The following is a 13296-nucleotide window of genomic DNA, read 5'->3' on the forward strand; positions in this document are numbered from 1 at the left end:
GCTTCAGCACCTTGTATTCCCCTTCTACCGGCAAGTGATTACTGCTAAAGGTGCTTTTAAATTCCTGACATGCACATGAATTTGGTTTAATTTAACATGCCAGTCTAGAGCCGGTTTGACAATCTTAAAACAGGCGTCTTGACAGGAGGTTAGCCAGCTAATGTGAGCTGAGCAAGCGAAACCAGACAACTTGAACTAATCTGGACTTATTTAAGCCACTTTTGGGCAAATATGGCCCTGGCATTCAAATAATTGAATCAAACATTGAATTTAGACAGTACAGTGCTGGCCTTTATTTTTGTCAATGGCATTACATTGTGCCATAGCACCCACATACATTTTTACTTCATGAGCACATCCTTTTGTCAGGAATACAAGACGGGAACATGCTCTCTAAACTATGCGGGGTCACCGGCTGACCAGGGGAAGCGGACATTGATTAAAAGACACACGTACTCTGTTTGAACGCGTGGTAGACGTTGAGCAGGGTCAGGTGATCTCCGTCTATGTGTGCGAACCTCATCTTGGACTCGTCAGCCGCCTTCTTGGCCTCCGTTGGACGAACAAAGCACTGTGGGACTAAACAAGGTTGGTATGGGCCCCAACACAGACGCCCATAGGGATAAGTCAAGCATTCACAGACAGAGGAGCAAGGCCCAAGGCCTAGAGTCAAAGCACTTGAGGGGGGCGGGGCGGGGCAGGGCAGGGGCAGGCCCTGCTGGCGGGCTCGCCAAATGCATGATGAACTGCCTAGCAGCTGCTGGGGGTTGTCAACCACATCTGGAAGCCAAGAGTTTAAGCAAAACAGCATTTCCAAAAAAAAAAAAAAAAAAGAAATAAAACTGCACCGCTGCACAGTAAATTGCAAGAAAATTTGTTTGTTTTTTTCACCCATTTTCATGTTTACGAAGCCACTTACTATCGAGAAGGCACAGAAAGACCTGCATTCTGAAGGCCCTGGCAGACATATAGTGCCCCCCAATTTATCACACAGCCAAGTATCACACCATCCTTAAACCTCACGCGAGACGATATCTGTCAGAAAAACTAAAATATGCATTTTGGTCTGTTCAAATGTTAGGACAGGGAGAACGCACGGATCCCAGGAATTTTAAGTACTGACGCAAATAATGTGAGCTTTTTAATGAAGACAGAACTGTGAACATTTGGTGAAAAAAAAAAAAAAAGCCACACTTCTCAAATTATTTATACTCCCAGGTTAGTCATCTTCTGAAATTACAGTAATTGGAAGTAGATCAAAGCTCCTCATATATAATTCCAGAAAACTTTTTTATTGATCTGCAACCAAGGAAACTAACAAGAAAGATAAAAACGTAGTAACTGAACAGATTCAACCTGCTATGTATGTCCAATCGGCTGCATATACAGAGCAAAACTGCTGATCTATGGGTGTGGGGGGAGGGGGGAGGGGCATACAGTGAAAATAAGCTAAAATACACTAGGTTTAGGGCAAATTTTAGGGTAATCTTTTTTAATATGGCAGAATTAAAAGTTCATAGCTGGTCAGCTAGATGTGTGGCTAGCTAACTCCATTTAGCTAGCCCACTAGGTAACCTAATTAGTTAACAGTAACGATAGTCGTGTATTCACAGTTAGTGAGAAACATCCATTAAATATTTGACATCTATCTAACATTACAAGCTGGTTTTACGGTCTGCGGTAGACTGCACATTAGAATAGCGACGTTAAAGCATTGTTAGGATATTTGTTCAATTAAATGCCCAAAGCATTGCGCTGATGCACCTAAAACTCATTCTCACCTAAAACGTTCACAAAAAAAGGTTTCACAGTACAGCGCTGCACAGCTGCACAGCACCGAATTACCACGTTATGATTTATCTTCATATAACCCGATAAACTAAGTGCAGGTCAGGGCTAAGTGTGTACCACTGGACCTCAGGGCACAGAGGCGCACCAGCCAGACCGGCGTCTCTGAGGAACACACAGAGCAGGAGGAGGAACATCTGGCCTGCTCTGCCCTGCCCCACCACGTCCGGCCTCAACCCTCCCAAAGCGGGGCAAACCCCACCACGCCCGGGCTCAACCCTCCCAAAGCGGGGCAAACCCCACCACACCCAGCCTCAACCCTCCCCAAAGTGGGGCAAACCCCACCACGCCCGGCCTCAACCCTCCCCAAAGTGGAGCAAACCCCACCACGCCCGGGCTCAACCCTCCCAAAGCGAGGCAAACCCCACCACACCCGGCCTGAACGCTCCCAAAGGGGGCAAATCCCACCGAAGCCCCGGGCCTGAACCCTCCCAAAGGGGGCAAATCCCACCGAAGCCCCCCACGTTAAAACCTTGCGCTAAACCTCACGCCGCTCGCTCTCAAAGCGCTCCGATTAAACAACCCTGACTCCTCTCCTTCAAAACGCTTCCCTCCACCATTCCTCTCCCTTCTCTCCCCCCCCCCCCCCCCCGTCAAAGCGCGCGCTCCTATTCAATCAAGAGCTTAACAGGCGAGCGTGGCGTTTATTGAACACAACGCCCAGCCGCTGTGGCGGTATGACGGCCGTGCTAGCGCTGCTGACTTGGTAATGAACTCAGCAGAAAGCCGCTCTCCGGCGCACCCATTATTAATGCGCCCGCCGTTCAAACAGCTAGTTAAATTCCTTTTTCCCCTTCAAAGGCATCTGTTTTCATCTCAATAAGCAGCATTCTGCTTTAGCAGCCTAAAGTGCAATTACTGCAGCAGCACATTCTAGCTGTGCAGACTATAAACTCATTAATTTAGTGTAGACATGCATTTTTCCCCCCCTGACAAATATTAACTGACACCAGCGGCTCTCTCTCTCTCTCACTCTCTCTCCTCTGCACGTCACCGTCTTCCCAAAGCCCTCGAGCGGCGGAGAGGGCCCTCCGCACCTCCTGCGAGCAGGGGGGCCTACGCCGAAATAAAGAGGCAGCCCAGGTGAAGAGGCTAATTCCAGCGAAGGTAAATGGGGAAATGGACTGTATTTACATAGCGCTTTTATGGCTTTACAATTAATGGCTCTCATTCACCCATTCACACTCGCGCGCGCACACACACACACACTCACGCACCAACGGCAAAGGGCTGCCATGCAGGACACAAAACGGCTCGTCGAGAGCAATTGGGGGTTAGGTGTCGTGCTCAGGGACACTTCGGCACACCCAGGTGGGGGATCGAACCGGCAACCCTCCGACTGCCAGGAGACCGCTCGGGGACAGGACGTCCTGAGCTACCGCTAGGACAAGCCTCAGCCACAAGGAAATGAACTCAGTCGCCACGAAAAAGACCTGGAGAGGAGGTTTACTGGGGTTTTTTTTCCTGGTAGGTTTGTGTGGCGTTTTGGGCCCTGGGCGGGGTCCCTGGAGAGGCTCATAGGGGGTTCTTTCGGCAGGTTTGTGTGGCGTTCGCGGCGCTGGGCCCCGGGAGAGGCTCGTAGGGGGTTCTTTCGGCAGGTTTGTGTGGCGTTCGCGGCGCTGGGCCCCGGGAGAGGCTCGTAGGGGGTTCTTTCGGCAGGTTTGTGTGGCGTTGGCGGGGCGGGGCGGGTGGCGCTGGAGAGGCTCATAGGGGGTTCTTCAGGCAGGTTTGTGTGGCGTTTTGGGCCCTGGAGAGGCTCATAGGGGGTTCTTTCGGCAGGTTTGTGTGGCGTTCGCGGCGCTGGGCCCCGGGAGAGGCTCATGGGGGGTTATTTGGGCAGGTTTGTGTGGCGTTTTGGGCCCTGGAGAGGCTCATGGGGGGTTATTTCGGCAGGTTTGTGTGGCGTTCGCGGCGCTGGGCCCCGGGAGAGGCTCATAGGGGGTTATTTGGGCAGGTTTGTGTGGCGTTGGCGGCGCTGGGCCCCGGGAGAGGCTCGTAGGGGGTTCTTCAGGCAGGTTTGTGTGGCGTTGGCGGGAGAGGCTCATGGGGGGTTCTTTCGGCAGGTTTGTGTGGCGTTTTGGGCCCTGGAGAGGCTCGTAGGGGGTTCTTCAGGCAGGTTTGTGTGGCGTTTTGGGCCCTGGAGAGGCTCATAGGGGGTTATTTGGGCAGGTTTGTGTGGCGTTTTGGGCCCTGGAGAGGCTCGTAGGGGGTTCTTCGGGCAGGTTTGTGCGGCGCGGGCGTTACCTGACAGCATGGCGGTGATGGACAGGATCTCGTTGGAGCAGTTGAACTCGCAGCTGGCGATCACCATCTTGGCGAGCTGCGGGTCCAGGGGGAACTCGGCCATCATGGAGCCCAGCTCCGTCAGGTCCCCGTCGTCATTCAGCGCCGCCAGGTAGTTCAGCAGCTCCAGCGCCCGCATCAGCGTCTCCGGAGCTGGGGGGAGAGGGACCGGAGCCCGTCAGAGGGACAGGGAGAGGGGGGACCAGAGCCCGTCAGAGGGGGGACCAGAGCCCGTCAGAGGGGGGACCAGAGCCCGTCAGAGGGGACCAGAGCCCGTCAGAGGGACAGGGAGAGAGGGGACCAGAGCCCGTCAGAGGGACAGGGAGAGGGGGGGACCAGAGCCTGTCAGAGGGGCAGGGAGAGGGGGGGACCAGAGCCTGTCAGAGGGGCAGGGAGAGAGGGGGGACCAGAGCCCGTCAGAGGGACAGGGAGAGAGGGGACCAGAGCCCGTCAGAGGGACAGGGAGAGGGGACCAGAGCCCGTCAGAGGGACAGGGAGAGGGGGGGACCAGAGCCCGTCAGAGGGGCAGGGAGAGGGGGGACCAGAGCCCGTCAGAGGGACAGGGAGAGAGGGGACCAGAGCCCGTCAGAGGGACAGGGAGAGGGGACCAGAGCCCGTCAGAGGGACAGGGAGAGGGGACCAGAGCCCGTCAGAGGGACAGGGAGAGGGGGGGACCAGAGCCTGTCAGAGGGGCAGGGAGAGAGGGGGGACCAGAGCCTGTCAGAGGGGGGACCAGAGCCCGTCAGAGGGACAGGGAGAGAGGGGACCAGAGCCCGTCAGAGGGACAGGGAGAGGGGGGGACCAGAGCCCGTCAGAGGGACAGGGAGAGGGGGGGACCAGAGCCTGTCAGAGGGACAGGGAGAGGGGGGGACCAGAGCCCGTCAGAGGGACAGGGAGAGGGGACCAGAGCCCGTCAGAGGGACAGGGAGAGGGGGGGACCAGAGCCTGTCAGAGGGGCAGGGAGAGGGGGGGACCAGAGCCCGTCAGAGGGGCAGGGAGAGGGGGGGACCAGAGCCCGTCAGAGGGACAGGGAGAGGGGGGGACCAGAGCCTGTCAGAGGGGCAGGGAGAGAGGGGGGGACCAGAGCCTGTCAGAGGGACAGGGAGAGAGGGGGGGACCAGAGCCCGTCAGAGGGGGGACCAGAGCCCGTCAGAGGGGGGACCAGAGCCCGTCAGAGGGGGGACCAGAGCCCGTCAGAGGGACAGGGAGAGAGGGGGGACCAGAGCCGGTCAGAGGGGGGACCAGAGCCCGTCAGAGGGGGGACCAGAGCCCGTCAGAGGGACAGGGAGAGAGGGGGGACCAGAGCCGGTCAGAGGGGGGACCAGAGCCCGTCAGAGGGGGGACCAGAGCCCGTCAGAGGGGCAGGGAGAGAGGGGACAGAGAGAGCAGAAAGGGGGAGAGGAGGGACAGGGAGAGGAGAGACAAGGAGAGGAGGGACGGGGGGCCCCCGTCAGAAGGACAGAGAGAGAGAGAGCCGGGCGGCAGCATCTCTAACCCCAGCCAGCTCATTTTTCATTCACCGCTTCAGTGCTTCAAAACAACTTCACCATATACCACTGCCCGACGCAATTACGGGGGAACCCTTTACTTAATGAATGAAAGCAGCTTTACACCGTTTGGTCAAAAGAACGTCCCAGAGAAACAATTATTGACCTTGGGCTCTGGAAAACTGAAGTCTAATCATCAGTTGCATGTTAAGTGAAAATTACAGGCAAGGCTTTCAGCTCAGAGGCATGGGGTGTCAGGCACAGACCCCGGTGATGACAGGTTCTATTCCCCGAACCCGGGAAAACTCCAGTGCATTTTATTAAAAGGAAGAGATATCGATTTAGGGTTCAGGCTCTGTTTCTCGTTTAGAGTGAAAGCGAGCACCATTACTTATAACACCAGGGCTGCAGTCACATCGGGCCCGGTTAAAGCCCGGCTTCACGGTCGCATTATGAACCATGTAAAATGTAATCCATACGCAGCAACGCCAAGTCAGAAAAAAGCTATTAAACCGCATCACGCACAATCGTGAAGATGGGCAGATATGCATTCCCCGAGCACGGGGCTAAACGAACAAAGGAAAATCAGGTCGACATTAGGCTAAATGCTATTGAGAGGGGTATGAATCTCAATAGAGATTGATGATATGTTCAGCTAATCACACTGAAATGTTATACGATACTTATGATTACATTTATATATGGTAAACATCTTGTTCAATGTAAAATGTATTTCAGTATATTTCCTTGCCAATGTGCCCATCGCAGCAAATGCAGGCAAAAATAAGCCTCCTTAGGTACCCGAACATACGGTATCACCATGCCAACCTGTCCAAGTAAAGCACCATGTCACATAAAGCACATGTCAACACATCCAACATGTTTGTCTCTGCAAATCCTAGTAGAAATGACATGTTCCTTCCTGAAAACAGCAGGGTGTCGAACGCGCTGCACCGTTTTGGTCCGGGGAAGAAAGACAAGGAAAAAAATACTCCATCTTTCACTGTATAATGCATGCGAATGAAAGAATAACAAACACGGGCCTTGCGTTGTGCCCGTTTAAACAAAATATGACAAAAAATGTAAGAAATAAATGAGAAAACTATGCTGTGAGTCTGGATGGGGGGGATATCTGAAGATAGTTGGCTGAAAGACTCTTTCTTTCTTTCTTTCTGTGTGTGTGTGTGTGTGTGTGTGTGTGCGTGCGTGCCTTTCACTCTGCTGCTATCAATCCTGAACAAACCCCCGAATCGTCCTTTTTCTGTTCAGATTAAAGGTTATTCAGTTACTTAATTCATCCCTCTCTAGTTAATTAAATAGCCTGCAGCAAGTTGCAAAAGGTGTTGACATTACATGCATTGAAAACGTTCGAGCGTTCGCCCTTCTTGTTGTTCTTACACGCAAGTATAAAGTTCCAAATTTAAACGCGGACCTGCCAAGCCGTCATTAACGTCAATGCGGCACGCTTCCCACCGTCCGTACACGCCAGGCTCTTCTTTAATGACGAATAACTCCCCGAAGAAGGACCTTTTGTTCACGCACTGCCGACAGCACGGCATGGGGAGCAGCGCACCGCAGAGAGGGCAGGTCAACAGGAAAATAAGTCTGCTTTCCAAATGACCGGCTTGGCCACTGACGAAGGCCCCCTGTTCAATTTAGCAAAGCAAAAACGCAATCAGGGCTAAAAGCCGGTCCGTTCACCGCCGGCTGCATTCAACCCCCCCCCCCCCCCCCCCCCTTCTCTGGAGTCCCCATTCCGGTGCCTTCCACCCCTGACACTGACACCGAGACATTTCACCGATGAGGGCATTGGCGCGGTGACATCACCTTCTCCCGGCGCATTGGCCGATTGAATCCCTTTAATGGAAGCGGCCTGATTAAGAAGGAAAACAATGGCCGCTAAAAGAGATTCCGATCGGCCCAGGGAAACGTTCCATCTTTCCCTTTTGAGGGCCTGACATTTAATTCATTCAGCTGTGTGTGGCCTCATCAGTCAGCGCGCGGGGGGATTGGAAAGCCGGGGCCGGGGCGGGGCGGGGGCGCGCTGGGCCCCGGATCCGAAGCGCGGGCCCTTTCCTCCGCAGAACATCGCTCTTCCCCCGGCGACAGGCGGAGAACCTCGCGGGGAGAGAGCAAAGCGCCCCTGACAGCCACCATTCCGCCCCGCGCGCCGGCTCTCAGGAGCAATCTGAGCACGGCGGAGCTCCCCGGGTTTACGCGGCGCTTCTGTTCACGGGCCATTTACAGCCGACCCGAAACAAGAACGGAGCCGAACAGAGTGGACACACAGCGGGCTGGAGCTGAACAGGGCGGGGTAGTCAGGTGGACAGAGCGGGGGGACTGACAGGGAGAGCGCTGCTGCTCGCTGAGGGGGGCACGCTGGTGAGGCCGATCAGCAGTCCCACTGCTCACTACAGAGCCCACGAGCTGCTGCTCACACAGCTGATCCTGTCTGACCACGCACACAGACATGCACACAAAATACAACAGACACTCTCTCACACACTCACACACGTAGACACGCAGACACACACAGACACACACACAGACATATACATAAAATACAATACACACACACACACTCACAAGCACACGCACCTACACATACAATACACACACTACACGCAGGTGCACACATACAACACATACTATACTCACACACACTGCCACTCACACACACAAACAAATACACACACAACTACACATACTATACTCACACAACACACCGGCACACAGAGAGACACACGCCCTGCCCTGCCCTGCCCTGCCCTGCCCTGCCCTGCCCTGCCCTGCCCTGCCCTGCCCTGCCCTGCCCTGCCCTGCCCTGCCCTGCCCTGCCCTGCCCTGCCCTGCCCTGCCCTGCCCTGCCCTGCCCTGCCCTGCCCTGCCCTGCCCTGCCCTGCCCTGCCCTGCCCTGCCCTGCCCTGCCCTGCCCTGCCCTGCCACTCCTCAGGCAGCACTGAGCAGCGAGAGTACAACATGGGTCAGACGGTGTTCTACCCAGACAGGCAGAGAGAGAGAGAGAATCTCCGCGGTCCCGCGCGCAGGTCTGACAGGCTCAATATGCATTCAAACGCAGGCACGCCCGGGCTCATCCAGCAGGGGAGTGAGGCAGACAGGGCCCTCTCGCACACAATGGAGCCCTGACACCCTCATGTCACCACATTCATTCGAGTCCATATCTTATATCAGGGTAGTTCCGCCACTTCTTGGAGGCAGCCGGGGCCTTTTTAAAAACGGTGCTAATGGGCCAAAAGATTTCCACACGCCGCTTATGAAAATACGAATGAGATGTATTGTGTCAAAACAAAGCGGACGCCTTCTTAAAATATGTATGGCCATCACTTTTCATTCCACCATTAAGGGGAGGTAGGCTGACACTGTACAAGTGTAGACCGGGACACAGTCAGAATTTTTGATGCCCAGTCTGAATAGGAGTATTTTATTATTTTTCGCGGAGAGGAAAGTGCTAAGAGGGGCTTCTCTATAGAAGGCTGAATCTGGTGCCTCCGGCCACCAGTTGAATAACACAGCCTTATATATTCAATAGACTTCAGTGAGAGAAAGTACACGGCATCATGAGTCTGTTCGGGAGACTGCGCTGGCTGGAGATGCTGTAATTCAAAGCATCCTGGTTCTGTGAGCGCGAGGGAACGTAGCCTGGTTCTGTGAGCGTGAGAGAACGCAGCCTGGTTCTGTGAGCGTGAGAGAACGCAGCCTGGTTCTGTGAGCGTGAGAGAACGCAGCCTGGTTCTGTGAGCGTGAGAGAACGCAGCCTGGTTCTGTGAGCGTGAGAGAACGCAGCCTGGTTCTGTGAGCGTGAGAGAACGCAGCCTGGTTCTGTGAGCGTGAGAGAACGCAGCCTGGTTCTGTGAGCGTGAGAGAACGCAGCCTGGTTCTGTGAGCGTGAGAGAACGCAGCCTGGTTCTGTGAGCGTGAGAGAACGCAGCCTGGTTCTGTGAGCGTGAGAGAACGCAGCCTGGTTCTGTGAGCATGAGAGAACGCAGCCTGGTTCTGTGAGTGTGAGAGAACGCAGCCTGGTTCTGTGAGCATGAGAGAACGCAGCCTGGTTCTGTGAGCGTGAGAGAACGCAGCCTGGTTCTGTGAGCATGAGAGAACGCAGCCTGGTTCTGTGAGCGTGAGAGAACGCAGCCTGGTTCTGTGAGCATGAGAGAACGCAGCCTGGTTCTGTGAGCGTGAGAGAACGCAGCCTGGTTCTGTGAGCATGAGAGAACGCAGCCTGGTTCTGTGAGCGTGAGAATGTCCGCCGTTTGGGTTGATGCTGGCGCCTGCAGCGGCTGCCAATCACACGTCAGCGCGGGGCGGCGGGGCGGCGGGACGGCGGGATGGCGGGACGGCGTTCGGACCGAGCACAGTGCCGCACGGAGCTGCCAGCTCAAAGGGAAGGCAGTAAGGTGAACCATCTGTGAAAAATCTGCATCACCAATATTCACTTACCCTTAATCCGCGCGCGCTAACAGCCACTTCAGTGTTCAGAAAACACACACGTTACTGTCAACAAACGTGCGGCGGCATATTTCTGTGAGTCATGAACAGATGAAATATTTGTCCGTGTCTCGGCACGGCATAAAGCAGCCAGTGCCGCATATTCGCTAGGCTGCGCACCGTCTCCAAAATAACTTCAGCAAACTCAATTCCAGGGCTAGTCCAAAGCAGCATTTAGCCTACTAAACACGGCATGAACTAGGTCATCAATTCAAAAATATGTCCACAATTTAAAAATATGTTCTTTTATACTTGAAGGCTGAAAACTGTAAATGGGAGTTGCCGTCTGAAGTTAGCAAGCCGGTGTTTGAGAAGCCAGCTTTACAAACTCCAGGCATCATTATTAAAATCTCATACTCCATCTTCCAGGAGGAATAAGAGCTTATAACTCAGGAGGGAAATATCTAAGTAGGGCCCAGACGAGGAGGAGCGTCTCTTCCTTAACCGTTCACTTAATGATTCCCTATTAATCTGTCTGTGATTAAAAACAAATCAACTTCTTAGCTTCATGCCTTTATGACAATAAAATTTGATTAAAATTTTAATAAAATGCATTTTTTCGTTTAATCGCTCAAATTCTCATTTGGAATCACAAATTATACTGCAAGGGGCCGTTTCCAAAAAGGCAGAAACCGTAAAAGCAACAGGATTTATTATAATTCTTTTAAAGGCAGCGGAGCGAAATTTGCGGAGGGGCGTAACAGGGGCAGACCTCTCCAGGCCTGCACAGGGCCACCAGGGTGAGCGCACCAGCATAAAACGAGGACAATGACAGGCCCAGGCCGGCTCGAGGAACCAATCTCTGATTCGCTCAAAAGAGGTGTGAAGGCTCTGATTGGCTGCCCCGGGATGAAGGGTGGCGTTTAGAGAGGCGCTTCTTCTGTTTGAGTTTTGCACCACGCCCCCGTGCTCTACATGCTATGGGGCGGGGGGGGGGGGGGGGGGCGCCAGATCAGCCCAGACAGGAGGTGGGCATTTGAGGGTGTTCTGGCAACCCTCCAGCCACGAGACCATGAATGAGGAGGGGTGGCAGCTAAACTGACAGGGGAAGATCCTCCCAAAAAATACTGAACCCTCCACCCTGTCTCCCGGAGTCAGTGAGCTACAGGAGCCACCCTGTCTCCCGGAGTCAGTGAGCTACAGGAGCTGAACTGTACACCCAGCTGAACAGTTCAGCATTTAAAAACCCTGCTAAAAACCCCCACTATCAGACCCTCACAGAAAAGCATTATGCTGCAATATACTGAAAACAAATACATTACCAAAATCTGAAAATATTGCAACACTTGGGAAAACTCACAAGTTATTACCACTTCCATACGGTGCAATATCGTTTCTGAAATACATTGCTGCGGCGACTATATTCATTATTGCATTTCCCAAAAATGTGCACGCTTACAATATAGCGCAGCATATTCCGTTTTCATAAAGTCAATCAGAAAGGGGTGCTTTAAGGAACCTAGGACCGGACAAGGCAGACAAGACCAGAGAACGGAAAAATAAATAGAAAGTGTGAGAGTGTGTGGTTAATGTTAAAGATTTATTTGGTGTTGGGGGCGGATTTGTACCTGGGGGGTCCATGAAGTCAAAGTGCACCAGGTCATCGATGCCAAGCTTCTTCAGCTGCAAGACCACGGAGCCCAAATTAGACCTCAGGATCTCCGGGTACGTGTTGTCCTGTCAAAAAGAGGAGAAAATTGAAATAAATTAGCCAGGGGTCGATTATCTTTTCACACATACTCGTATGTCAAGTGAACACAGCCTACTGACTGGAGCCCGTGAAAGGCTATTTAACTCCTTTTAAAATTCACTTTCTCGCCCGGCGTGACGTGAAAGAATGACCCAGTTAAAGTGAGGACTTTGCCTTCGCGCGCGCATTTGTCAGGGCGCGTCTGTTCCTCCTGTGGGCACTTATTCAGAGCGGGGTCTCGGCGGCGGGGCCCGGGACACGGTGGGTCTGCGCACCGTTCACCACCAGACACGGGCACGGGAAACGGGAAACGCCTGGGAGCCCAAAGCAATGGCCAGCTGTTCTCAGCGTCGGGACAAACACTCAGTATTTCTCCATTTTCCACAAACCAGGTACGTCCGATCGCGATCGTGAGCTTGGCCCACTGCTACATCATCACGTCCCCTATGTGTAGGTGCAGGACTCCACCCAACTGCCGCCACTGTACCGGATCACTACTTTTCCCACGCTGCTTGCGAAGGCAGAGCGCAATACCCCGAACCGCCAGAGGAGGCGCTCCCCGTGACTCTGCCACGGGGAGGGCGACGTTCGCGGTCAGAATGAGACCCTTCGTAGTACTACTACAGGGAGGGCGACGTTCGCGGTCAGAATGAGACCCTTCGTAGCACTACTACAGGGAGGGCGACGTTCGCGGTCAGAATGAGACCCTTCGTAGCACTACTACAGGGAGGGCGACGTTCGCGGTCAGAATGAGACCCTTCGTAGCACTACTACAGGGAGGGCGACGTTCGCGGTCAGAATGAGACCCTTCGTAGCACTACTACAGGGAGGGCGACGTTCGCGGTCAGAATGAGACCCTTCGTAGCACTACTACAGGGAGGGCGACGTTCGCGGTCAGAATGAGACCCTTCGTAGCACTACTACAGGGAGGGCGACGTTCGCGGTCAGAATGAGACCCTTCGTAGCACTACTACAGGGAGGGCGACGTTCGCGGTCAGAATGAGACCCTTCGTAGCACTACTACAGGGAGGGCGACGTTCGCGGTCAGAATGAGACCCTTCGTAGCACTACTACAGGGAGGGCGACGTTCGCGGTCAGAATGAGACCCTTCGTAGCACTACTACAGGGAGGGCGACGTTCGCGGTCAGAATGAGACCCTTCGTAGCACTACTACAGGGAGGGCGACGTTCGCGGTCAGCAATGACACGGTCAGGATTTGATTGCGGTCCGTGGGGCGTTCCACTGCACCATGAGCAATAGCAGGATAAACAAGTCTGCAGTACCACAGCGTGGTGCAAAATCATCCATCCTCTCTCCCTCTCTCTTTTTCTAATACCCTCTCTCTCCCTCTCTCTCTCTCTCATCCTCTTCTTCCCCTCAGTGGCTGAGCTGTTCTTATGTCAAGAACTGCAACCGCCTTTGTGTGAAAACAAAGCCCCAAATAAAAAATAAAAAACCCGCTTTTGTTTCCCGGCTAACCGA

At 53.9% G+C, this 13296-nt stretch overlaps 1 protein-coding gene across 2 annotated transcripts in view; it reads right to left on the minus strand.

Annotated features, from left to right (window-relative positions):
- Positions 1–13296, minus strand: part of dhx15 (DEAH (Asp-Glu-Ala-His) box helicase 15) — a 49490-nt gene that overhangs the window by 3071 nt on the left and 33123 nt on the right. For both annotated transcript variants that reach the window (XM_061252146.1, XM_061252145.1), the window contains exons 9-11: positions 11693–11801; positions 4093–4284; positions 457–579 (exon numbers count right to left, since the gene is read on the minus strand). In XM_061252146.1, the coding sequence (XP_061108130.1) occupies positions 457–579; positions 4093–4284; positions 11693–11801 (424 nt within the window). The remainder of the gene's footprint in view (positions 1–456; positions 580–4092; positions 4285–11692; positions 11802–13296) is intronic.

The sequence above is a fragment of the Conger conger genome, chromosome 8, assembly GCF_963514075.1.
Source record: "Conger conger chromosome 8, fConCon1.1, whole genome shotgun sequence".
Taxonomy (NCBI): Eukaryota; Metazoa; Chordata; class Actinopteri; order Anguilliformes; family Congridae; genus Conger; species Conger conger.